General features: G+C 34.2%; 3 protein-coding genes across 3 annotated transcripts; all 3 read right to left on the bottom strand.

Annotated features, from left to right (window-relative positions):
• Nucleotides 1-711: 711 nt before the first annotated feature.
• Nucleotides 712-11,313, bottom strand: LOC111778431 (myosin-12). Its single transcript, XM_023658242.2, has 40 exons — nt 11,063-11,313; nt 10,860-10,988; nt 10,120-10,263; nt 9,839-9,984; nt 9,550-9,706; nt 9,405-9,463; nt 9,167-9,326; nt 8,935-9,084; nt 8,710-8,846; nt 8,474-8,620; nt 8,248-8,349; nt 8,122-8,179; nt 7,942-8,043; nt 7,813-7,850; nt 7,542-7,668; nt 7,288-7,458; nt 7,081-7,212; nt 6,880-6,986; nt 6,701-6,761; nt 6,426-6,603; nt 5,780-5,985; nt 5,494-5,613; nt 5,264-5,362; nt 4,925-5,140; nt 4,698-4,837; nt 4,514-4,615; nt 4,300-4,408; nt 4,143-4,226; nt 3,995-4,051; nt 3,136-3,306; nt 2,902-3,057; nt 2,618-2,824; nt 2,381-2,530; nt 2,214-2,284; nt 2,002-2,101; nt 1,857-1,913; nt 1,708-1,764; nt 1,494-1,574; nt 1,323-1,405; nt 712-1,220 (listed from the first exon to the last, which is right to left on the bottom strand). Exons 1-40 carry the CDS (start codon nt 11,063-11,065, stop codon nt 1,094-1,096), a joined length of 4,701 nt encoding a protein of 1,566 aa, XP_023514010.2. The 5' UTR covers nt 11,066-11,313; the 3' UTR covers nt 712-1,093.
• A 4,906-nt stretch (nt 11,314-16,219) lies between these two features.
• LOC111779352 (4-coumarate--CoA ligase 2-like) lies at nt 16,220-18,142 on the bottom strand. Its single transcript, XM_087119255.1, has 2 exons — nt 16,629-18,142; nt 16,220-16,557 (listed from the first exon to the last, which is right to left on the bottom strand). Exons 1-2 carry the CDS (start codon nt 18,032-18,034, stop codon nt 16,335-16,337), a joined length of 1,629 nt encoding a protein of 542 aa, XP_086975381.1. The 5' UTR covers nt 18,035-18,142; the 3' UTR covers nt 16,220-16,334.
• A 2,897-nt stretch (nt 18,143-21,039) lies between these two features.
• On the bottom strand, nt 21,040-22,980 carry LOC111786342 (4-coumarate--CoA ligase 1-like). Its single transcript, XM_087119310.1, has 2 exons — nt 21,511-22,980; nt 21,040-21,419 (listed from the first exon to the last, which is right to left on the bottom strand). Exons 1-2 carry the CDS (start codon nt 22,914-22,916, stop codon nt 21,197-21,199), a joined length of 1,629 nt encoding a protein of 542 aa, XP_086975436.1. The 5' UTR covers nt 22,917-22,980; the 3' UTR covers nt 21,040-21,196.
• Between the last annotated feature and the right edge of the window lie 3,076 nt (nt 22,981-26,056).

Here is a 26,056-nt window from a genome sequence, read left to right as displayed (position 1 = left end):
ATAGTCGGACCGGAGATTCAAAATTTTCTTCTTTTTATACGTAGGAAATATTGTTAAAATATATATAAGTGCTTATAAACTGTTAAACGATTAGTGGATGATATTGATTGTTAAACTCCATTTAAAAGGGTAAAAATGTAATCTTAATCAGAGAATTTTTTATTAATAGGGAAAAAAGATTTTTTATGGTAATAGGAGCAAAATTGCATCAATAACATTTGTAATTATATATATAAATGACATTTATGGTGTAGCATTAATAATTATAGAAATATCATTTTGAAATGTGGATGTTCATTCTTTACAGGGCTGCCTCGATGTCAATACCTATATATAATTTTATAATTTTGAGGAACAAAAAAAAGAAATTTATTACCTATATAGGATAATAATTTTCATTTTCTAAGCATTATAAAATATAAAACATTTTAACAAATTTAAAAATATTTTTTAAAGAATAATGTAATGAGAATTGGGGCAAGGTCGGAGGAGAATGTAATCTCTGTCTTTGTCCCATTTAATTATCGGAAAAAAAATCTCTCATAATTCTGTCTTCATTAGATGCATGTCCCCACAAGCCTTAAAATATACCATTTAACTACTAATATGAGCACGGTTCATCTAGTTAATACATTATAATATCAACCGAAAAAATATATATATATTACATATTGCAAGAAAGATTTGAATTCTTCAATTTTGCTGAAAAGATACATAAATTCTTGAATTTTCTTTTCATTTCTATCCATAAATGAACGAAATCCTGTAAACCCTTATTGTGTTTGAAAAAAGCTCACTCAAAATTTTGCCCAGAACGCAAAGGTTTGGCCATCTCTTTTCTGGAAACCAAAACAAGAAACATACACACCACACCGTATAATGTACAAAAATAAAATCAACGAATAAAGAATTAACACGAAAACACACCATCTCTCCCACCCCCCCTCCCCCCCCCCCCCCCCCCACAAAAAGAAAAATCAAGAGGGAAAAATTCAATGTGGGAAACCAATCAACTGCACTGTGTAATATTTCTTCAACTTCCTCAATTGTGGTTAAGTTGAAGAGAAGCTTTCCATTTCTGCATTATCATATATCATTCACTCACTTGCTGCAGTAGAAAATGGAAATCAGATCTTTGTCTTATGAGCGGCGGCGGGTCGATATCGGACAGGTTAACCGCGCCGAAGGACCGGAATACTTCTTCTATTGAAAATGGTATGCTGAAAATGGTAGGATAGATAAGTATTGATCTTTAGAATCATAGAGATTATAAATCACAAAAGATTCAGAATAAACTTGGGATATAGAATGCAAATTTGTACCTTGAATCCACATCAAGCAGGAAAGAGTTGTTTGGGATGTTGATGGAGTCTTCTGCTAATAGGACTCTCATTCTTCCAATTATCTGCAGAACAGCCAAAGTGTGCAATTTTTTGTTTCAAATATCTTGTGGTTTATTAAATTAAACGACAACGAGGATAATAATCACTTACATCAGGAGATAACCCCTGAGTTCCATATTTGTCGTCCCAGAACATCGTTCCTATGCGATATATTTGCGGGATGCTCAGAATCTGATACAAAAACAAACAAGAAGAAGAATAAAGGGTCAAAATACCATAAAGTTCTTTACAAGTGAAATTAAGGAAAAAAAATTCAAGTTAAAATCAGATGTTTTTTTTCTTTCAAGAACACTGATGTAGTTACCGGGCACAATTCATCTGTTATCTCATTCAAACTTTTCTGGGACTTCTGGTGTAACAGCTGCAGAGATGGGACCAAGAGTATGAGTCCTCAATCCAATCACAGAAAGCCTGATTGGTTTCACTTTTCGGTTTGAGTTATGAGAAACGTACCAGAAATCCTACTGCCTGTCTTATGTGTTGAAGTTCATTCCAGGAAGAGCCAGCATACTGTTGAAGTAAACGAAAAAGTTATAGATGTTCATCGTTTAAAGAGATTTTGTTTCGAAACCTTCAAATTCCAGCACATTTCTCTCACCGTATCAGTAGCTTTGGTACACCATTGCTCCAACTCCTGCAGACCTAACTTTAAGTACTCTCCATTACTGAAGGAACAGCACTCACGTCGTAGTAACAAGCTGCCAACAGAAAAAAGTAAATAAATAAGATATCTCTTTTGTAGAGGTTTTATGTAGTAAAATCAGATCCTCGTGGAATGATTATGCTCAAAGAAGCTGTATTGTTACTCACCTATTGAAGAGCTGGACATTTATGAATGAGAAAACCTGAAGGAAGATTTTTCTCATGATCATGGAGGGAACCTGAAAAATTGCAAATGTCAATTTTGCATGAACAGAAACCTGCTCCAAACGTAAAATGCCTACAACAATAGATGAATAGGAATAGATTTAACTTACATGATTTTCAGACATTATAACCAAGGTCTGGTCTAGATTATTAACAATGCTTTGCCAGTGAATACTTGATGCTTGTTGTTTTGCAACAATATTTGAATGGATATTTTTAGATGACCCTCTTATTGATCTGGCCCTCACTGATCTTGGTGCCTGTCAGTGCTTATTAAGATATTGTCAGAAAAAAGGTTCAAAAAACTTCATTTTTTCTCTTTTCTATTGTATAATTTTGGTTTTTACCTGTATGCATAGATGCAAGAAAGGGCTAATTTCTTTCTTCAAGTTATCACGTATCATCCCAAACAATTTTTCAATGCATGCTGCCAAATGTTGCTTAAAAAGCAATGCTGGGTACTTGGCTTCAACTTTAGATTGATTGTTTGTCTTTCCCACCATTCCACTGTATCCACTGGAAATTCCCATACCCATTGAAGATGATCGAAAACCCTGAAAACTTCTATACTTAGTTGAATGGTTCACAAGAAATTTATTTATCAGCCCAAATTTTCAGGTAGGAAGCATACATATGCCATACGACCAAATAAGGTTGAAGGGGAAGTACGGTTGCGATGTGAAGCCGCAGTACTTGTATTGGCTGCCTTGAGTGAACTTTGAAGAAGATAGAAAAGGGTAGAAGTGGTTGAAAGCCAATATGCAAGGTCACTGATATTTTCTTGACTCTGCAAGTGCAATCAGTTTCATAGGATCAGTAGGATTTTCTAAAAAGAGTCGCAATCAACGAAGTTTCCAGATCCAACCTCTATAGAAGATCTGATTGTGTGAATAATTCTGTCGAATATATTGGTCTTATCTGCTTCAAAAGATCTCCATTGAAGAAGTGTCTTGTAGACAATACAAGCTGCAACTGGTCTGCCTTTGTCAAAACGTTTGTCTTCTGCTAAGCACTTGAGCAGGACATCATGATTTTCCTAGTGATGAAACAATTTTATTATGATTTGATGAACAATGACTCTTTCTTTTGTGATATTATTGTTGAGGATGGTTGAGAGGGAGTCCCACATTTAAGAAGATGATCATGGGTTTATAAGCAAGGAATACTATCTCCATTGGTATGAGACCTTTTGGAGAAATCAAAAGACCATGAGAGCTTATGCTTAAAGTGGACAATATCATACCATTGTGGAGAGTCGTGATTCTTAACATGATATCAGAGTCATGCCCTTAACTTAGCCATGTAAATAAAATCCTCAAATGTCGAATAAAGAAGTTGTGAGCCTCGAAGGTGTAGTCAAAAGTGACTAAAGTGTCGAACAAAGGGTGTACTTTGTTTGAGGGCTCCAGAGAAGGAGTCGAGACTCGCTTAAGAGGAGGTTGTTCGAGGGTTTCATAGTCCTCATGGGAGGCTCTATGGTGTACTTTGTTCATGGGGAGGATTGTTAAGGATTGTTAGGAGGGAGTCCCACATTGGATAATTAAGAGGATGATCATGAGTTTATAAGCAAGGAATACTATCTCAATTGGTATGAGGTCTTCGGGGAAACCTAAAGCCATGAGAGACTATATTCAAAGTGGACAATATCATATCATTGTGAAAAGCAGTGGTTCCTAACAATTATATCCCCATACATGACCACAAGATGAACTATAGCAATATACCTGTTGCTTTTCTGTGAGCGAGCCTTGCTTAGCTAGGACGGGAACAACAGGTGGTTCCTGATAATAAAGGACAAAAATAACTCCGTGTCAAATACAAAGGGACAGACGGGCATTTACTGATTTCTCGTATAGGAAAATTCATTCTTGCCTTAGTTGCTTTAATCTCCTTAGTTGCTTTAATCTCTTCTTCCACAATATGCCCGTTATCTAAAGCCTGCCCGTTATCCAAAGGCTGCATACATTAGAAGCTTGTAAGAATCGAAGCAATATTCTCACAGTAAAATATGTGATCTAGAGATTTGTACCTTGCTTTCTGCAAGCACCCCTGCAGGAATAGACACGTGCTCAACAACTACTGTCCGGTTGCGAAGAACTTCATTCTCCGCCTCTAGACTTCCGATCTTACTCTTGAGGCTGAAATAGCAGTATGTTATTGTTATATCATTCAAGGTTTTTTAGTCAAGCAAAAATGTAGAAAGAACTATATGTACGCATGCAGCAGGAATAGTAAGCACTTACGCTTGCAGTTCATCAGAGAGGGATTCATTGTCTGCAGCAACCAAAGCCTGCTGACGTAGAACCTGGTTCTCGGACTCGAGGCTAGATAAATTTGATTCCAATCTGGAAATAGTAAAGAAGACGAGGCGTTTACAGATCATTATTGGCAGTGGCCAGATGATGTAATCGTTTAGCAGTTAACTACCTCTCAATAGTCTCCTGAAGCTGCATTGATTTCAATTGTGCCTCTTCTGCCTCCTTGAGTGTAGCTTTACTTTCCTTTTCTACTTCAGCAAACTTTTCTTCGAATTCCTCAAGTTTCTTCTTCAGCTCTCCAACCACCCCCTGAAATTTCAGTTTTATTCATAATTTGTATACAACAAAAATAATGGTATTTTCAAGAGGCTGGTGTTTGCTGCCTTCTCATGCTACCTCAAGTTCTTCATTGTGATTTCTCAGCATTTCCAGCTTGGTCTCATCAACCACGGGCACTTCCTTAATGACCGGTGGAGCTTGTTCTATGGCCAATTTTGCTTCTTCTCTCTCACGTATGATTGCAGCATTGGCTTCATCCAGCTGCCCTTGCATTTCTTCCAAAGCACTTTGTAACTTTGCAACTTCTTGCCCCTTGGCTTCTTCAACATCCATCTACAAACGCAGGATCATAAAATTTTGTCTATTCAGAAAATATTTGAGAACAAATTAAAGAGCCATTGACCATGTGCTTCTCAAATTCCAGGCATTGCTCGTAACAAGTTAAGAGACTCGTACCCTCAAGTGCTTCTCAAATTCCAGGCGCCACGTTAGCTCCTCGACACGCTTCTCCAATTTGTCCTTGGCCTCCTTGAGTGCCCCTGTTTCTCTTGCAGCCTAGACAGGAAGAAACCCTTTGTTACACCACCCAGTTACATTTGTTTATAGGTACGTCAGTTCATGGCTTTCGATGTTTAATGCATATTGTGAATTCAAATGTTAATAAAAATAAATAAATAAAAACTCACCATCTTTAGTTTTTTAAGCTCTTTCCTTGCAACTTTAGCTCGCCAGAGGCATTGAAGGGCAAGAGTTGCCTTCTGCTGCTGTTTGTAAGCTGAAATAGCTGATGCCCTTCGCCATTCAGTCTGTAAAACGCAAGTATGTGAATGACCAATATTACAATGTAGAGCTTAATTACTTGGTTTCTGGATTCTGAACTTCAAATGTTTTTCCCCTGATAATTCCTTATCCTGTTGTCGACATGATGTCTTTTATCCTTCAATTAACAAAAATTGTCAGAGAATTTATTACCTGAACAATAATAGCTGCCTTTGTTCTTCTTCTGTGTCTGAACTCATTTCTAGCGGCCATTGCTCGCATACCAGTTTGAATAACTATAGCTGACGCAAGTAATTTTGTGTAAGCTTTTCTGTCTGCATGAGCACGTGCATGCTTCTGTATACGGATTGAAGCAGCTTCTCTCCTCATTTTCTCATACAGCTTACGAGCAAGTTGCGCTGTAGGTGTAGTTAGCAAAGAAATTAATCAGCCTCAGTTATATACTAAAAATACCTACATACAGATCAGGTTTGAGACTCGGAGCTTTCTAGAAAAGTATATGATCCCCAAATATAAACCAACAAGTGTTAACCAAATAAACTAACAAACTTAGTCCATACCATCCTACGTGATCAACTGACATGGTTCCTATTGAGAATTGTTGAAAGGGAGTCCTATATTGACTAATTTAGGGAATGATCACGGGTTTATAATCTAGGAATACTATCTCCATTGGTGTGAGGCCTTTTGGAGAAGCCCAAAGCAAAGCCATGAGAGTTTATGCTCAAAGTGGACAATATCATACCATAGTGGAGAGTTGTGATTCTTATAGTTCCTCGGTACTAATTCTGTTACTCCACGTGCTTATGAAATAATGAATAAGGGAAGAAAACGGCACCTCTCCAATGTTTCTGCATATGAATTGTAGCTCTCCTCATGGTGAGAAACTCTTTCCTAGTTAGAAGGGTTCGAATTTGCCGCTGGATGCGTCTGACAGCATTGGCCAATATTTCAGTTCGTCGTGCATCCAACTCAGCCATTTGTCCAGCTCTCAGAAACACTTTTGTTTTTCCAATCTGAAGCACAAAGAATGAAAAGAAATTGGGGTTTGGGAAATGTGCTTGATAATGTTCTTTCTTGATACCCACGTCAATATTTTAAATTATTACCCACCTGATAACCCTTTAAGCCCATTCTGTCGCATATTGCCATGCATGCTGATTTTTCATCAGTCCTATAAAAGTGAAAAAAACCCAAGTTAACCGTCCACTTGAATGCAAGTCGATCTCTGCTACAAATGAACAAAGCCAAGCCAAAACAAACATGAAGTTAACATTTAATTTTTTTTATACCCGTCTGAAATATCTGGAGCAAGCATTCCAAAACGATCAAGGAACTCATCAAATGTTCTTTTCGTTGGATATCCTGCACAGCTAATTCTAATTGCCTCGAGAACTCCCTGTCAAAATTCATCAAGAGTAATGTTATTGAGGAGATCAAAAAATATTACAAATTCAAATTTTAAATTTAGGCATTTGAAGAGTTTAACTTACCCCACATCTCAATTGGTTCAACACATTGAAGTTTTCAAAGATTCCAGGCTTCAAGACTGTGTTGGGCTTCACACATCTGATATAATGTGGTTCTGTAGTATTCAATGTTTCCATGAGAGCTTGGAGTTGTTGCTGTATGGAAGAATAAGTCATCGTCTTGAACCTATGAGAACTAAAAGACTATGCCACAAGTGAAGTAACTTGTACCTTGAACCGAGTACCAATAGAGGAAAACTTAGATTGCTTTGAGCTCTCCTGAGGAAGTGGAGGGAAAAGATTTGCAACAAAAGAGCATTGTGAGGCATTCAGAAGAGCCTGATGTTCTGCTACTACGTAGTCCTTGTTTTTATCTAGAAATTGATCTGCTTGGTATGTAACCTGTTGATTCAAAGCTTGTTAATAAGAAATTAATGACTGATCTTTTAAGCGCGATAAAAGAGTACTCGTGATATGTAGCCTACATCTCCAGCATAATGGTTTATTGTGAAGTTTGTTCGAGCAAGTTTTGGCTTGCTGAACCGCTTATGTCCTTTGTACGTCTGATACATCTTTTGAGCAAATGTTTCATGTGTCGACTTTGGAAACATGCTGCAAGACAGGAGAACAACAGAACAGGTTCCCTTCATACATTCTAAAGTAAAAGTTAAATTTTACAGATTTCTTATCTATTAATGCTCGAGTTGAAACTAAAATACAGGGTCATTCATAAACATTACAAGTAAGAATGCATACCAGGCTTCATCAAGCAGGGCAATGATACCTCCAGGTTTCTGTGAGAAACATAATGCATTCATTACTCAAGCTCCAGTAGGTGTCAGCAAGCACAAAATATAACAAATGAGAGCCCATAAGAGTCGGTACCTTCTCAATGAGATCAAGGACATCCTGATTATCCACAAACTCAACATAGCTCCAGTTAATTTCTTCTTTCGTGTACTCCTCTTGCTCCATCTTGAAAACATGCTGCAAGGAGAAGGCTAATTTATGTTTTTGTAACTGAAAAAAAAAGGTTTAAACCACGTCTCGAGGCTTCAACCATACCTGATTAAAATGTTGCTGCAACTTCTCATTGGTCAGGTTGATGCAAAGCTGCTCAAAACTGAGAGGCAATGCACGTATTAGATATTGTAATCAAGATGCTGTGATCATGTTTTAGATTTTATTTACCTATTGACCTTGAAGCTTTCAAATCCATAAATATCAAGCACACCAATTAAGCTCGCTGCATTAGGATCTTGGCCAATTGAACTATTAATTTTGTCCACAATCCTGTCATAGTTCAGATATGCATTGTTATATAGTGAAAAGCCTTAAAAGATCAGCGGAACAGGATTTTGATACTCTAAATGCGAACACCAACCAAGAAAAAAAGGAAAAAATTTAGCTTACATACCAATCAAACAGCCTTGAATACACAGTTTTTGCCAATGCATCACGACTCAAGGCTGCTGAATCTGGGTCCAATGGCTTTGTAATTTTCCCATCAGGAGTCACTATGACACGCTGACAGAGTGAATGTTCCAATGCCTTCACATCACACCTGAGAAGAATATTGAAAGAATGTAAGAAGAGGCGCCCTCAGGGAATGAAACTTTTGTTTGGTGATTTCAAAGGATATTGAGTTCTAACATGAGTAGCTCTGCTGCTGTTTGAAGATGATAATTTGACTTCTCATCTTTCACTTTGGAGGAGTCAAATTCCTTCCCTTTCATGAATTCAATGTTTCCAAGATGCAGTATTGCAGCTACAACACGAAATATAGCATCCTACGGAACAAATTTTGAATGAGCAAAGACTTACGTTGAGGAAATTTTCAACCTTTTTAAAGCTAGTTTGAGTGACACAAATACAAACCTGTTCATCCTGGCTGATTCCTACAACATCCATGGCGTTTCTCGTCTCTAAGTACTCTCTTGAATCATCAACGTTCGCCACTTCATAACAATTTGTTTGATTAAGATAACGATATGTCCTTGGGTCTGCTAACTTGTATTTCTTGACATCCTGCATTGAAACACTGGTTAGACACAGCTATGATAAAGATTAAACTTTATAAGATGCTTAAAGAGGGATGGAGAGAGCTTACTTCTGGTGGCGCTGCACAAAGCATGTAAAAACAATGGTAGTTTCTCTCAGGATCCGAGACTTGGCAAACACGCGACCGTTCGAGAAGGTACGTACGAATGGCAGCCCCAGAGATCTTCCAATTCTTATCAAATTGTATTTCTACAAATTTTCCAAAACGACTGAAAAAATTGCCTTGTTATGTTAGAGGTAACAAGGAAAGACAATGTACAAAGCAACCGAGCATAAAAATAAATCACCTCGAATTGTTGTTTTTGACGGTCTTGGCATTTCCAAATGCTTCCAACACAGGGTTGGACTGAAGAATTATCACAAAAACATCACCCTCCATTCAATACTTTAATTAAATTCATCTACAATAAATGTTGCAGCCATGTTACTCACCTCCAAAACCTGCTGCTCGACTGTTCTTCCTTCTGTATCTGATCTGCCTCCCATGAACGCTAGATATCTCATGAGCATCTTCGTTGTCTCAGTTTTACCAGCACCACTCTCTCCACTTACTAAGATGGACTGACTTCCTTGCTCGTTAATCATCGATCTAAATCCATGGAAACAAAATTTCATCTCAACCTCTCACAATATAGAAGCAGAAGTGCAGAACTAAAACACGTTTAAACCTCATTTTGGTCCCAAATTTCAAAATATTGATCTAAATTCATCACTCTTGTACCTATAGCAAGCATCTGCAACTGCGAAAAGATGAGGACTAAGCTCGCCGAATGTAGCTCCTTTGTACTGCTCCATCATGTGAATATCATACAAATGCGGCAATCTCCGGAAAGGATTCACGGCGATTAGAATATTCCCAGTGTAAGTCTGCGGAGTTCATAGTACTCAAATGTCAATCAAAAATTGAATTCGAAACTGAAATCGTTGCAAAAATCCTGATACTGTAATCAATCGATTAATAACCGAGAAATGAGGCAAAAGAGAATGTAATGAACCACTCACGTATATCTCGTTGAGAGAAAATCGACAAGCTAGATTATGCAAAACTCCAGGTTCATGGAGGTATGCCAATTTCGTCATGTCGTCAACCCCAGCCGGCGGCGCCTCCGTGTCTTTCGGATATACACTCGAAATTGGCGCAACAATCTGAAATCGAAGTCGATAATCATCATAAGCATCAGTTCGAAGATTGATTCGTTAAATAAACCCTCCGAAATTGATTTGTCCCAAACGAAAACAAGCAAAAAATAGCAGAATGGAATCGAATGCTCCAATGAAATGCCGTGAATGTTCATCTTCTCCGCCGCAGAGAATCGTCGGAGAAGAATCCCAAGTCTCGCGGGAGATTAAATTTTGAAATTTATTTCTCATTTATGAAACCGGAGAAGCCCCGTCTTCAGTAAAAGACAGTGGTATAAGTAAATGACTAAATTACCCCTCTCTGGCAATTTGCTTAAACATGGCTTATTTATGAATCTGCTGCAATTTTTTTTTCCCAGAAAACGAACAACAACATAAAAACGAAACTTAAAAGCTTAAAATCAAAGAACAAAGCCAATATTGCATTAAAATTCATAAATCAGATCCCCTTTTAACTGATTCTCTCTTTTAGAACAAAACTTTACTCCCACTAACAACCAAGAACTTCCTAAAAAAAATCGAATTTCATGCTCTGTTTTTCCAGCTCCCATGTTCTTGGAATGAACAACAAAAAAGAAGAAGAAAAAGGAGAAAAGCTTAACAGTTTTATCCATGGAGGTGATTATGGTGGCATTTTTGCCACTAATATCTGTAACTTGACCATCAATCCAAGCATCCTCAGGATCCTCAACCCAAACATGTGATCCGACAATGATATTCACCGGAGTCCCCTGTTCCAACAACACAAAATTTAATTCTTTCTTTGAAGCTGAAAAAACAGATTCTAATAACAATCGACAATTACCATAATCGATTCAGAGCTCTGTCTATCTGTTCATCAAAGTTCGAACCAAAAACAGAGGAATTTCAAGAACAAAAACAGAACAATTGCGAGAGAAAGAGAGAGATCTAAATGCTGGGTTTTGATGGATTGAAGAACTTTAAAAGAATGGGGAAAAGGGAATTTAAAAGCAGAGGCAATGAGGCCAATGAGGCCAATGCTTCTGTGTTGTAAATTGTAATGTTCTAAAAGCAAAAGAACAGAGTAGCCAGCCACCACCTCTACTTCTTCTTCATTCTTTTTTTTTTTTTTTTTTACTTTTTTTTTTTTTCAAAGGGGGGCATTTCCACGTTGGGTGCTGACCTGGCATCCAGACAGAATGCTTGAATGTTTTGACACGTGGAATTTTGGTTTGCTTAAGGTGTACGAAGTTTGTGTTACCTTGCTAGCTAGTCCACTTGCTTTGTCATTTCTCTATTCTGAAATTTCAGCTCTCCAAGCTTAATAATAATTGATGCTTTTAAATTATTAATTCTATTTTTTTAATATTCGCTTCGAACCCACGAAATTTTATATTTATTATATTCCATTTTAAATAATTGCTATTAATACTATATTTATTATAATTTAACAACATTTTGATGAAAATTATATTAATTAAATATTTGTTATAAAAAGAGATGAAAGTGTAAAAGAAGCCAAGGATTTTGAATGCATTGAAATTATAAGAGACAAAATAGAAAATTTAAAATAATAATTCATTGGAAAAGGAGGAGGAATCATATCAAGCCACGTGTACTAGTGTGGGACCCTCGGAGAATAGTCGGGTTTAGATGGAGCTTCCCCCTCCACAGTCCACCGCCACCCACCCACCAAACTGGTGATGGTGTGGGCGGTGGCTCGGTGGGCCGTGGTGGTGGGGTACGGTGTCGTTTCGTTGAGTTTGAACTTTGAATAGAATTCTAGGGCGGTGGAAGGGCGTAAGAAAGAGAAAGTAGGGATGGACGTTTTGCGGCAATAACTCGTGTTTCCAAAATTAACAATAAATAAAATTAAAACCAGTTTAATATCGCTTTCATTTTTTTTTTTTTTTTAATTTTAGTTTTTCTTATAAAATAATTGAATTAAAAAAATTAATTTCCTTTAATTTTCAAAATTTTATGAAACCATAGGCATTAATTAATTTAAAATTATAAAAAATTATAAAACTAAATTTTATCTTTGAAAATTAATAATTTCTCTTTTTAATATACAAGGAGACTTTACAATTCCGGCTAGCCGACGGTGGCTGAACACACACATGGTGGTGGTGGCCGGTGGGGGGGCCGGTAATGTGGGGTCCACCTAGTGGGACCCTTGACACAATTAGAGAGAGGCATGAGCTTCACAGCTTTACAACCAGGAGTTTACCTGTCAATTCTGTTTTTTTTTTCCTTTCTTTTTTTTTTTAAATTTATTTATTCAAGAAAAAATGAAAAGAAATTATTATTATTTTAAATGTGAATGTTTTACATTATTAATCATCATTACTGTCTGCTTATTAGCCTCTATTATTTTTATGCTTATTTTTGTAGGGCCAATTTTCTCCCCCTTTTTTTCTTTTCTTTTTCTTTCCCTTTTCACCTTGATTCTGTAATTTAGTTGTCTGCCATTGGATAAATTATTAGTTTTTTTTTTTTTTACTTATTATTTTTCATTATTTTAAAAAAATTATAACATAAATTTGAATAATAAACATTAATGAATTCAAATAAATACAAAAAAAAATGTAATCTTCCTCAAAATAGAGAAAAATTAATAAATAAGAAAAAAAAAACTTTACATAATACTCGTATCAATCAATTACATTAATGTTTGTATTTTTTGAGGTTTTATATAATTGTGATAATTATTTATTAAATCTTAAAACGGATCAAAATTATTTTATTTACAAATTAAAAGTTTTAATCGGTATTAATTTGAAAGCCTCTTAATTTATTATTTTATTTTTTCTCAATAATTTGTTACCCAAAAAATGTGGAAATGCTGATTGGGCTGAACGTCAGGACGAATGTGCCAGCCCAAAAGCCCATTAGCAGCTGACACCTGGCCCTCTCTCCTGCCGAGTTAATAGTTGTGGGCTGAGCCATTGGGCCTATTGGCCCATGTTCGAATTACACCCACACATACACACAAAAACACACACACAGAGATATATATATATATATATATTTTTTTTTTTCTTTTTTCTTTTTTCTTTTTTAAATTCATGTATTTTCCCGTCGTACCCTTAAGCACAAGACTATGAAATGCACTTTAAGACTAGTCTAGGCTAGCTCTCGAGTTCAATAAGTCGTCTCACCTTATTATGGATTTCTGGCTGGTAACCTATAACTGTTGGATGTATAGGGCGACTTATCTACCTTACTAAATTCTTTGAGCTCAAGGTTAAGGTTGAAATGTTGCTAACTTGTATCGTTGTGTTTGCATTTGTTGTGTTTGCATTTGATGTATTTTGATCACAACACTGATTTATTATTATATATTGTGGAGTTTATTTTTTGCTATAAATAAATTACTAAAGTAGTTGGTCTAGCTATAGTAGTCTCGCAACGTGAAGGTGATACAAGAGGGAGCGACCCTCATATCTGACGAGTCTATGCGGTCCCTTACCCTTCCTTAGCTAGATTATAAGTAATTGGAAACTTCCTTATTACACCCACATAGTGATCGTAAGGCACTATAAAGTGCACTTACGTCTTACTAAGTCTATACATACAATAGTGGTCCTCGTCACTAACGATGGGTTCATTATAGAAATTTGTCTAGCTATCGACGTACAAACATATTACACTAAAAACACTCTTAACTTGTTCAGGCAAGAACAACATGTTGGATCGGTATGGCAACCCTAGAGGGGGGGTGAATAGGGTTTTAACGATAAAAGTGTTTAAACGTGATTAATGTTTCTAATGATGAAACTTTTTACAAATAAGTAGAAGATGATAATTACTATAACAAAGTAATTCAAGTCAAAACAATAATCAAGTAGAACATGCAATAAATCACAATAATAATTTTGAAATTAAATAGAAAAGAGTTAGAGAAAATGACACCGTAGTTTTATAGTGGTTCGGTCAAACTCGACCTACTCTACTCCCCAAGCGCCTCTTGGAAATTTGAATAAAGAACTTTCTCGACTCTTTCCACGGATCTGAACCAAACCGCTACACCGCTCTTTTTACGAGTTCAAGAGCAAACACAATCCTTTCCACGGCGCAGGATCAAACCGATACAAGTATTTGAGTTTGATAATAACACACCACAACTCTCTCAAAGAGTAGATTTACAATTTGGGATACTCACAACTATTTCCTCACAATACAATAATAATCCCTCTCAAGAATAAGATGAAAAGAAATAAACTTGTAAGCTTGGAGAGAGCAACAAACAATGGAGACTTTGAACAAATGAGGATTGGAGAATGTAGGTAAGTTGTGTATTTTAAAATGTGGGGAAGATGAGTTTATATAGAGGAGAAAAGTGGCAAAATGTAGGATTGAATATTGACCATTGGATTGTGTTAGGAATAATGGATGGTGTAGATTAAAAGTAAATAAATAAGAAAATTTTCTAAATTCATTTATTTCAAAATTTTAATATAATAGTAATATAATATAATAATAATAAAAAGTTATGTGAGTAACGGTCAAATGAAATTCAAAATTTATTATAAATATAATAATAATAAAAACTATGTGAGTAATTACCAAAATTTTAAAATATAATAATATAATAATATAATATAGTAATAAAAATCGATGTGAGTAACGGTTAGATTCAAATTTATATTTTGTAAAAATAACTTTATTTAAAAATATAATAATAAGAAAAACTCCACCATTTGTAACTCTCCCAAAATCATAAATGTCATACTTTGATATATTTTGATTTGTCCATCATTTTGATTTTGCTGCCACATCATCACGTCGGGTATGTTGTCTCGACTGTAATTTCTTCGTTTTAACTCTGATTTGAGTAATTGAAAAGTCGTTGAAATTGTTATTCCCGACCTTATACTGTGGACAGTTCAAAATACTGAAAATAGTTAATAATTAAAAAGTAGGGTTGTTATTATCAAAACATCAATTAATTGATTGAAATTAATTAAAGTGAGATGAAGGGCCAAAAAGCCAACACAACAACCCATACACCTTCACGCCCGTGCACTCATGGGGTTTGTACCTCCCCCAATTAAATAACTAAATAGGAATTTACGAGAATACCCCTCCGCTCCACTTCGTGCATTACTTAAATTTTAGATCGCCAAAAGAGTAAAGGTTGATAATTAGTTTGTAATTACCGAACTTCGAATTATTTTTTAATTATATATTATATGTCTTAATCAAATATGTTTTTTCATTTAAACACGTCACCCACGAAAGAGACAATGTTTATGATTCATTTTTTAATTACGAAATTCTTATTATTATTATTATTTTTTTGCACCAACAACAAATTATCCAATCATTTAATATTCATTAATAAAGATTTGACTTACACAATTCTATTACTTTTCATGTTGCTTACCGCGACATTGCCATTGACTTTTTTTATAAAATATTTATTTATATATTTTCTTATTAAGTTGTTGCACTGTGAATGCACAATAAATACAATTTGAATTCGTCTACGTCATTCGTTCTCAAGTTATTTCACTGTAATAATAATAATAATAATAATATTATTATTATTATTATAAGTGCACAGAAGTAGGTGTGCACAAATTAAAATTCAATAAAATAATATATGTCCATTTATTACACCTATTTTAAAGAATATTTCTAGCTTGTTCTAAATACAATATGCTTGGATATATAATTTATTAATCTTCAAAATTTAAATTTTATAAATAAAATATAATTCCTAGTCCTTTCAAATCATGAAGATAGAATTTTCTTTTTTGTCTTTTTTTATTTCGAGAGAAGACCAAAAACTTAATTATAAATTAAGTAAACTTAATTTATTGTCTAATTGATAAATGTTTCACACGGTTTGTTTGAATTTTCTAAATCCCCATTTTCTCCTTATATCTTATCTTATTTCATCCTTCAACAACTAACTAATAATTGAATAAGAAGTTTCATTAATCGAAGCATAATTGAGTGGTCGATTTGTAATTAATAAAAAGAAGAAGGGCAATAAAGCAATAAAGATATTTGGTTTATTATTTTTAAAAAATACACTTAAAAATCCGAAATACATAATTTGAATTCACAAACGAAAGATAAATGGAAAATAATAAATTATTTGGCGTTTAATTGTAAACACCGGCGGCCAATTGTGATCGGAGTTCTTTCCGGAGGATTTTGCCCGACGGAGCTTTTGGAATAGCGTTGACGAAAAACACTCGTTTTAGCCTTTTGTAGAACACCACTTGTTCTGATATGAAGTGCTTTACGTCTTCTTCTGTGATTTCGCCGCCGTTCGCCTTCACCACAAACGCCACCGGCAATTCTCCGGCTTGCTCGTCCGGCATACTGTTCAGACCAAAAAATTATGAATAAATGATTTCTTTTATTTATAAACGACAAAATTCATTATGGCTTACCCAATCACCGCTGCATCGGATAGTTTGGGATGAGCGATTAGAAGAGCCTCCAGCTCCGCCGGCGCCACCTGAAACGTCTTGAATTTTATTAGTTCTTTAAGCCGGTCGACGATGAAGAGCTCGTCGTCGTCGTCGATGAACCCAATGTCGCCGGTGTGAAGCCATCCTTCTTTGTCAATAGTCCTCTTCGTAGACTCCAAATCGTTTAAGTATCCCTTCATGATTTGATCCCCTCTGATACAAATCTCGCCGGCGGAATTCGCCGGCAATGAAACGCCGGTTTCTGGATCAATAATCTTCATCTCTGCATTTCGAACCACCGTCCCACAAGCGCCGGCTTTCACCGGAAACGGTTCTTTCGCAAACGCTAAACTCATGGTCAGAACCGGACCGGCTTCGGTCATTCCATATCCTTGCCCGAGAATCGCCGTTGGAAACTTCTCCCTCACGGTGTCTTCCAATTTTTTCCCCAACGGTGCTCCACCGGATTTCAATACCCTCACTGACGACATGTCGTATTTCTCAAATTCCGACGACTTAGCAATGGCTAAAAGAATCGGCGGCACAATCGGCATGATTGAAGCTTTATATTTCTCAACTAATTCCAAAAGCGAAATGATTTCGAATTTTTGCATTATCAAAATCGCAGCACCGGCGCGTAATCCACACAGCAAAATCGAATTGAGTGAATAGATATGAAAAAACGGCAAAACACAGAGGATAACATCATTGCGTTTGTAATACAGATTCGGATTTTGGCCGTCGATTTGTTGAGCAACGCTTGTGATCAAACCTTTATGAGTCAACATAACACCCTTTGGCAAACCGGTGGTACCGGAGGAATACGGCAGCGCCACCACATCATCGGCGGCGAAATCCACAAACGGCAAATGGGATTCATCCGCACCACTCAAAACAGAGTAATGCAAACAACCCTCAACAGCATAATCAACACACACAATTTTGACACCATTTTCACCCAAATCCTTAACCCGATCATAAAAGCAAGCCATGGTGACAATCAATTTCGCATTAGCAGCTTTCGCCTGTTTGGCAATTTCCACCGCCGTGTAAAACGGATTCGCCGCCGTCATAATAGCGCCGCGATACGACGCTCCAAGAAACGTGAAAACAAATTCCGGCGAGTTGGGAAGTAAATTCATAACGACATCACCCTTTTTAATCCCGAGATTGTGAAGTCCACTGGCGACACGACGGGCTGTTAACTGAACGTCGTCGTATGAGTAAACGTCGCCGGTGGCGCCGTTAATCAAACAGGGGCGAGAGCCGTAATTGGGGAGGTTTTGAAAAATGTATTCATGGAGTGTAAGATGATTGGGAATGTGTATATCGGGAAGCTTTGAACGGAAAATGAATTCCTTTGTTTGGTTAATTTCAGCGGCCATTGTTGAAGGTTGAAGCTCAGAATTGAGGTTATACAGAGAGCAGGGAAAAAAACAGAGGTGGGCTTGGTGTGAAGAAGGATGAAGAGAATTGCAGAGATTTTATAGAGACGAGAAAATTACAGGAAATTAGTGTTTGGTTGGTGAGACAAATAAATCTGATTTTTTAATAAAAAATTGGTTTCGTGGTCGGATGTAATGCTTGAAGTAATGGGTCTTCTTTTCACCTACTCCCAGAGTTTATGAAGATGACGAAGGAGGAAAAAAATTACAGTTCCTTTTATTCACCAACATATTCGAATAATACATTTAATTTAATTTATTATTCTTTTAATCCTTAGGGGCTTAATTGTAAAATATTTAAACTCAAGCGTCTAAAATTAAAATATTTTAAATAACATAGACTTAATTAGCAAGAAAAAACGTTTATTGGGTATTTATTTTAATTAATTATTTCTTTGTTCGTTGGAGTCAATTGTGAGAGATGTGGCCATATATTTTATTTTTATCTTATTGCGTGACTCATTTTTTGTTTTTTTACGAGAAAATAGTAAAACATATGGTATAAGTTCAACTTCGCTTTTGGACTCCTGAAAAGACCTCATACCAATGGAAATAGTATTCTTTAATTATAAATCATGATCATTCCCTAAATTAGTCAAGGTGGGATTTTCATCCAACAAATTCTACGTCTAGTTAATTTAATATTAATTAAAAAAAATGGAAAAGGCAAAATAAAGAATATTTAAATAATTGAAACTTAGAATTTTAGTCTATTTTATACGGATCGAGCAATTTGAAGTTAATCAGAGTGTTTCAAAAGACTCGAGATTAAACAATCAAGAAAAGATGAAGTCCATGTCAAGAAACTCGAGGAGGTAGCATTGAAACATTATCACCCTAGCCATTCAAACCGCAAACGTAGAGTTTCTCAAAGTGACAAATTTTCCTAGCAGTGAGATTTATCTTACTTTATGCTAGTAGCATTGAGAAGCTGCTCACGTCATCTGAATGCTAGAAGCGTGTGCGATCAACAAATATCACCTGAAACATCTCCTCGTTGCATACGAAGCCTTGACATTGCGAAAACTTTTATGATTTTTGCCTTATTTTAATAAACGGTGTCTCGACGTTTTTGTGCATGTACATAAAAGATTCTAGTCCTATCACGGTATTCAATTCGAGTCGTACAAAGTTTTATTTTAAAAGACGTAGAGAATGACATACTAATTGGAATTAGTGAATTATAGAACACATCGTATACATATCATTTTAAATAAGACATAAGATATATATATCTTAATTAGATTAAATATATATAGATTGATAATTGGCCTAACAATATTTTTCTAAAATATACTTTACATCATTTTATAGTGTTATTTAACTCAACATATATGCTCGCTCAACCAAGGCCTCACACTTTAACTACTTGAGCTATGTTCGTGTTTTTTTTAGATTAATTATACCTTACAACATTTTATCGTCAACAAACCAGTAAGATTTTAAATTTAAATACGATTTTGGTCCTTATATTTTTCTAGAGACTATACTTTTAACTGATCGAGGAACTAAAATGGTACTTTTAACCGATCCAAGGACTAAAACGGTACTTTTAACCGATCTAAGGACTAAACGGGTATTTTTAACCGATATAGGGACCAAAATGGTACTTTTGTAAAAATACAAGGACTACTAAGCTTAAAGAATAATTTATAATATGTTACGTAATTAATGCAATTAAAAAAAAAAAAAAAAAGAATAATTTTGAATATTAATAGAAACATAGTAAATTTTCAGATGAGGAAAAACTTACCGAACAAACGACCCATTACATCAATTTAATTAATGTGACAGTGATAAAGAAATAAAGAAAGTATGGAGAATTTGCAAAATGGGGACGTGGCAAATTTTAGAGCAAGGTCCAATAGTTATGTTGATGGCTATTTATTGTTTTTATTTAAATATAATTAAATAATAAAAAAAAAAAACAAGTGTTATTTGTAAAGCCACGGTCATAGCCTGACCACCGTTAGAGCTAGCTAACCAAGTGGGGCCATGGCCTACAAGTTACAGCTCCTCCCGTGCCAACCGGATAGCCACGATCATAGCCAGACCACCATAAAGTGCCAATTAAATGGAGCTAGGCCAACCCGTCAATTCTGTAGTCGTATGTTTTTAGAAGACGCAATTTCCGATTTTTAATTATAATTTAGTTCCTTAATCTATTCATAATTATATAAATTTTAAATTTTATGTCTTATAATCGATCAATTATGCAAAAAAAAAAAAAAAAAAAAAAAAAAATTTACGTATTAAATTTGGATACGAAACTTCGGCATTCAAGAATTCCTCTACATATTGATAAATTTTCGACTATGGTCGATTGGGACGCATGTGTTACTCTAACCATTTAATATGGATCATCTCATATTGGGCCTAATACTCATGTAGATGGATCCATAGAGTTATGTTTATAAAAAAATAGTAGTATTTATAATTATATAATTTTCTTTTTTATAATTTGCAAAGGAATTTATAACTTAATCACTATGGTTTATAGTAAGGTATATTCCTAAATTTTGTATTTAAAAAAAAAAATATATAAAATTTTTCAATAATATCTTTAAATTTTTAAATAAATATATAAAAAATATATTTAACTTGATAGAAAAAATTATTAGTGTTTTAAAGATATTTTAACCCTGAAAAGTTTCATGACTACGGTTGCATTTTTAAAAAATGTCAATATATAAAAATATTTGAAGCTATTTCAATTTTATATATATATATATATATATATATATATATATATATATATATATATATATATATATATATATATTTTTTTTAACTAAAGACATTATTAAAAATTCAAGAAGTAAATGTATTTTAAATTTTTTAAATTTTTTTAAAAATTAACCTATTTTAGAGACAAAAAAAAATACAAAATTTAAAATTATTTTTTGTATTAAATTAGCTTAAATTAAATTAAAATTAAACATGTATTTATTAAACAAGATTAAAATGAAAATTTTAATCAAAATATTACAAAATAAATAAAAATAATAATAATACGATATAGATTTACAAATTAAAAAAAAAAAAGAAAAAAAAAGAAATGCTGTCAGTTTGGAGTAGAGACGATACAGGGGAATTTGATGTTTAATCATAAGCACCATTAGCCAGTTTGGCTCTGAGCTGTTTTCTAAGGATTTTACCCGACGGAGCCTTTGGAATCGCGTTCACGAAAAACACTCGTTTTAGCCTTTTGTAGAACACCACTTGTTTTGATATGAATTGCTTTACATCTTCTTCCGTGATCGCGCCGCCGTTCGCCTTCACCACAAACGCCACCGGCACTTCTCCGGCCTGCTCGTCCGGCATACTGTTATAAAAACAATCCCATTCCAAATTAAATCTCCATAAAATTATTTCAAATTAATTTCATTTCTACTGCCAATTTCATTTTAGCTTACCCAATCACAGCCGCATCGGATAGTTTGGGGTGAGTGATCAGAAGAGCCTCCAGCTCCGCCGGCGCCACCTGAAACGCCTTGAATTTTATCAGTTCCTTAAGCCGGTCGACGATGAAGAGCTCGTCGTCGTCGTCGATGAACCCAATGTCGCCGGTGTGAAGCCATCCTTCTTTATCAACAGTCCTCTTCGTAGACTCCAAATCGTTTAAGTATCCCTTCATGATCTGATCCCCTCTAATACAAATCTCTCCGGCGGAATTCGTCGGCAACGACGCGCCGGTTTCCGGATCAACAATCTTCATCTCTGCATTTCGAACCACCGTCCCACAGGCGCCGGCTTTCACCGGAAACGGTTCTTTCGCAAACGCTAAACTCATGGTCAGAACCGGACCGGCTTCGGTCATTCCATATCCTTGCCCGAGAATCGCCGCTGGAAACTTCTCCCTCACAGCGTCTTCCAATTCTTTCCCCAGCGGCGCTCCACCGGATTTCAATACCCTCACCGACGACACGTCGTATTTCACCAAATCCGGCGATTTAGCAATGGCTAAAAATATTGGCGGCACGATCGGCATGATCGACACTTTATATTTCTCAACTAATTGCAAAAACGAAACGATTTCGAATTTTTGCATTATCAAAATCGCAGCACCGGCGCGTAATCCACACAGCAAAATCGAATTGAGTGAATAGATATGAAAAAACGGCAAAACACAGAGGATAACATCACCACCATGATAATACAGATTCGGATTTTCGCCGTCGATTTGTTGAGCAACGCTTGTGATCAACCCTTTATGAGTCAACATAACACCCTTTGGTAAACCGGTGGTGCCGGAGGAATACGGCAGCGCCACCACATCATCGGCGGCGAAATCCACAAACGGCAAATGGGATTCATCCGCGCCACTCAAAACAGAGTAATGCAAACAACCCTCAACAGCATAATCAACACACACAATTTTGACACCATTTTCACCCAAATCCTTAACCCGATCATAAAAGCAAGCCATGGTGACAATCAATTTCACATTAGCAGCTTTCGCCTGTTTGGCAATTTCCACCGCCGTGTAAAACGGATTCGCCGCCGTCATAATAGCACCGCGATACGACGCTCCAAGAAACGTGAAAACAAATTCCGGCGAGTTGGGAAGTAAATTCATAACGACATCACCCTTCTTAATCCCGAGATTGTGAAGTCCAGTGGCGACACGACGGGCTGTTAATTGAACGTCGTGGTATGAGTAAACATCGCCGGTGGCGGCGTTAATCAAACAGGGGCGGGAGGCGAATTTGGACTGGTTTTGAAAAACGTAGTGATGGAGTGGAAGATGATTGGGAATGTGAATATCGGGAAGCTTTGATCGGAAAATGAACTCGTTTGTTTGGTTTAATTCAGCGGCCATTGTTGAAGGTTGAAGCTCAGATAGAAGAACAAAAAAAAAAACAGAGAAGGGTTTGGTGTGAAGATGATGAAGAGAAATGTGGAGATTTTATACTAAAAAAATAGTGTTTGGTTGGTGAGAAAAAAATCAATCGGATTCTTTTCGTTTCTGTTTGTTTTGATAATCGGCGTCGCGGTCAGATGTGAGGTCTGAGGACTTTTCACCTACTCCCAAACTTTGACTCTCAACAAATTTTTTAAAATATTAGAACTAAAAAAATTTAGATTGAATCCTTAAAAAAAAAAACAATGAAATTATTATTATTATTTTTTATTAGTGGACTAATTTTATTTATTTATTTATTAATTAATCAACTCTTATGTTTCATAAACTAAATTAAAAAAAACTCTAATAACAGTGATAAAAATTTTAAATTTAATATATATATATATATATATATATATATATATATATATATATATTTTTTTTTTTTTTTGTTCATTTCGTTTACGTGGTTTTATTTGATGATCCACCGACTTGTGGGCTGGATCTGTGAATATAGCATATTTCATTAATTTACATCGAAACAAATAACGTGAAAAAAGGAAAAAAAAAAAAAAGATAAAAGATAAAAGATAAAGGTATTTATACAATTTAAAAGGTAAAAAAATTATGGTAAAAATACGAATTTAGCCTTTATGGACAAGTTATTTTATTGTTAATTTAAAAAAAAAAATTTAGTCGTTTTTTCTTTGTAAATTTGGAAATATGTCCGCATTTTATTTTTCCCTGACATAAAAATGATTATTATTTGACAAATTGTGATTAAAAAATTATTTAAAAATAATCTAATAAACCATATTAAAGATTAAAATAGTTTAAGAGATGTGGAAATAAAAAGTTAGAGACATAAATATATATTAATTTAAAATAAAAACGGAAAATAAAAAAGAGAAATGAAATAGTAAACTTAGTATATTAAAATTTATTAAAGTTTGAATGGTTATGTGTGCATTTAAGAGTTGCTTTCCGTGAAATTTATTTCACGATTATATAATATGTCGGTTGGTTGCATGTCATTTAAAGATCGTGTGATATATTAACTTTATGTCTTCGTTCTTAAATAATATAAAGATAGTCGTTGCTATTTTCTTTTTTTAAATGTAGCATAATTAATGAAAAGTGCCTAATAATATTAATCTAATTCGATCGAAATTGAGCTTTGTAGCGAAGTTATTCAAAATATATTATTATTATTATTGGGTATAAATTAGTATAAGTTGCACCTTTAATGATTTAACCTGTGCAATATAATAATTAATTAATAATTTATTTGAATTGAGGAGGAAAAGGAATTAATTTAATGGCTAATTTTTCACCTACTCCGATCATACGCATTTTCGCAGCCATTTAAATAAATAAATAAATAAAAGGAGTTTACTCACACGAAACGAAAAAAAAAAAACACATAAAAGAGATAATTAGAAGGCTATTAAATTGATTTATTTTCAATAGAAAGAAAACAAAAGCTATGTTAAAATAATAATAATTAAAAAAATAAAACAAAAAGCAAAACAAATGGGCCTGGCCCATTAAGGTTCATGTTATACGCTCTAACTACCCGGGAAATGTCGGAGAAGTTACAAGCTACCCAAACAAAACGATCTGTCGTTTCGATATAAACAAACTATTGGGCATCATTCATGGTTTCATCGAAATTTCATATTTTGTTTTTTTTAGTATGAAGTGTGAATTATAATATTTGACTTAAAATAGAGTTTGCAAATTTCTAATTATTAAAATTGTACAATAAATAAATAAATAAATATATATATATATATATTAGCATATACAAAAATAGTAAGGTCTCCTCAACAAAATGACAGATAATATTAAAAAAACAATTAATTATACACAAATTCAATTATTTATAATTTATTTCCAAATAATTAAAACAACAATGGTATGAAATTAAAATAAATACATACCTATCTAATTTTTCTACACAAAAATATTAAATTTTAAAAAACAACTTCGGTGGAAATGAATTCATAATCGCATCTCAACCTAATTTCATTGATATTTTACGAGTTTTTTAGAAAAAAAAAAAGAAATAGTAATAATAATAAACAAGAATCTCGTGTTTTTAATAACATGACGATCATGAGGTGCACGAGTCATGGTCAAGAGAGTCTGTTCGTGACTAGGGTAGAATATCATGAATTTATTAAAATAATATATATATATATATATATATATATATATATATATATTCATTTTTTTGCATTAATATTAATATTTTTAATTTTTTAAAAATGTCATTACCGTCAGCTTCAATCTATTTATTTGTAAGAGTATTTTTATTTATTTTTTTAATTTTAAAGTTTTAAGGGTATTTTAAAAAAATAGTGTAAATTATAATTTGGCTTAGGTTGGAGATGGGTCAAACTTTGAAACGCCGTCGTTCAAAGTTTTGGTGCTCCTAGATTTGTGGGCTTGTGGTTCTCCAACTACCAAGAGGGTTCGTATTTCATATTATTTTTTTCCCTTGGTTGTGCCGTGTTTAAATTATATTAATTTCAACTAACAAGAGGTTCGTATTTCATATTAGTTTTAAGGGTTTAGATTATATTAATTTAAATTTTATTAGTTGTAATCTTAATTTGATTGATGAAGTTTCTAAATTTATTATATTTATAAATACGAGTTTAATTAAAATATTATTCCTGCCTTTCACAATATTTTCTTAAAAATTAATTTATTCACTTATTTTTATTACAATATTGTATGGATAAAGTCACAAAAAAAAAAAAAAAAAAAAAAAAAAAGAAAACATGTCTTTTGCTGCCAAAGATTTCAATAGTCTTCTTTCAAAACAAACAATAATTAGAAATAATATGCAGCTAGTATTCACACGAGTCAATAGATTCAATGTACATCCAAATTAGTAGTAGTTGAATGAAAATAGCATTTTAATCTTCTAAATTAATAAAAATACTCATAAATTTTATAATTTATTTAAAAAATATTTACTGAAAGTTCTTTATATTTATAAAAAATTTAAAAATCCTTAGTACCAATATATGACATAGAAACGTCTAACGACATCTCATAAGTTATCTCTAAACTTCTTAATGTTATTTTTTAAAAGTGAGGTTAAC

Source organism: Cucurbita pepo, chromosome 17, assembly GCF_057944985.1.
Source record: "Cucurbita pepo subsp. pepo isolate OVF chromosome 17, ASM5794498v1, whole genome shotgun sequence".
Taxonomy (NCBI): Eukaryota; Viridiplantae; Streptophyta; class Magnoliopsida; order Cucurbitales; family Cucurbitaceae; genus Cucurbita; species Cucurbita pepo.
Note: the sequence above shows the minus strand (reverse complement) of the source record. Positions and strands in the feature narration are given on the sequence as shown.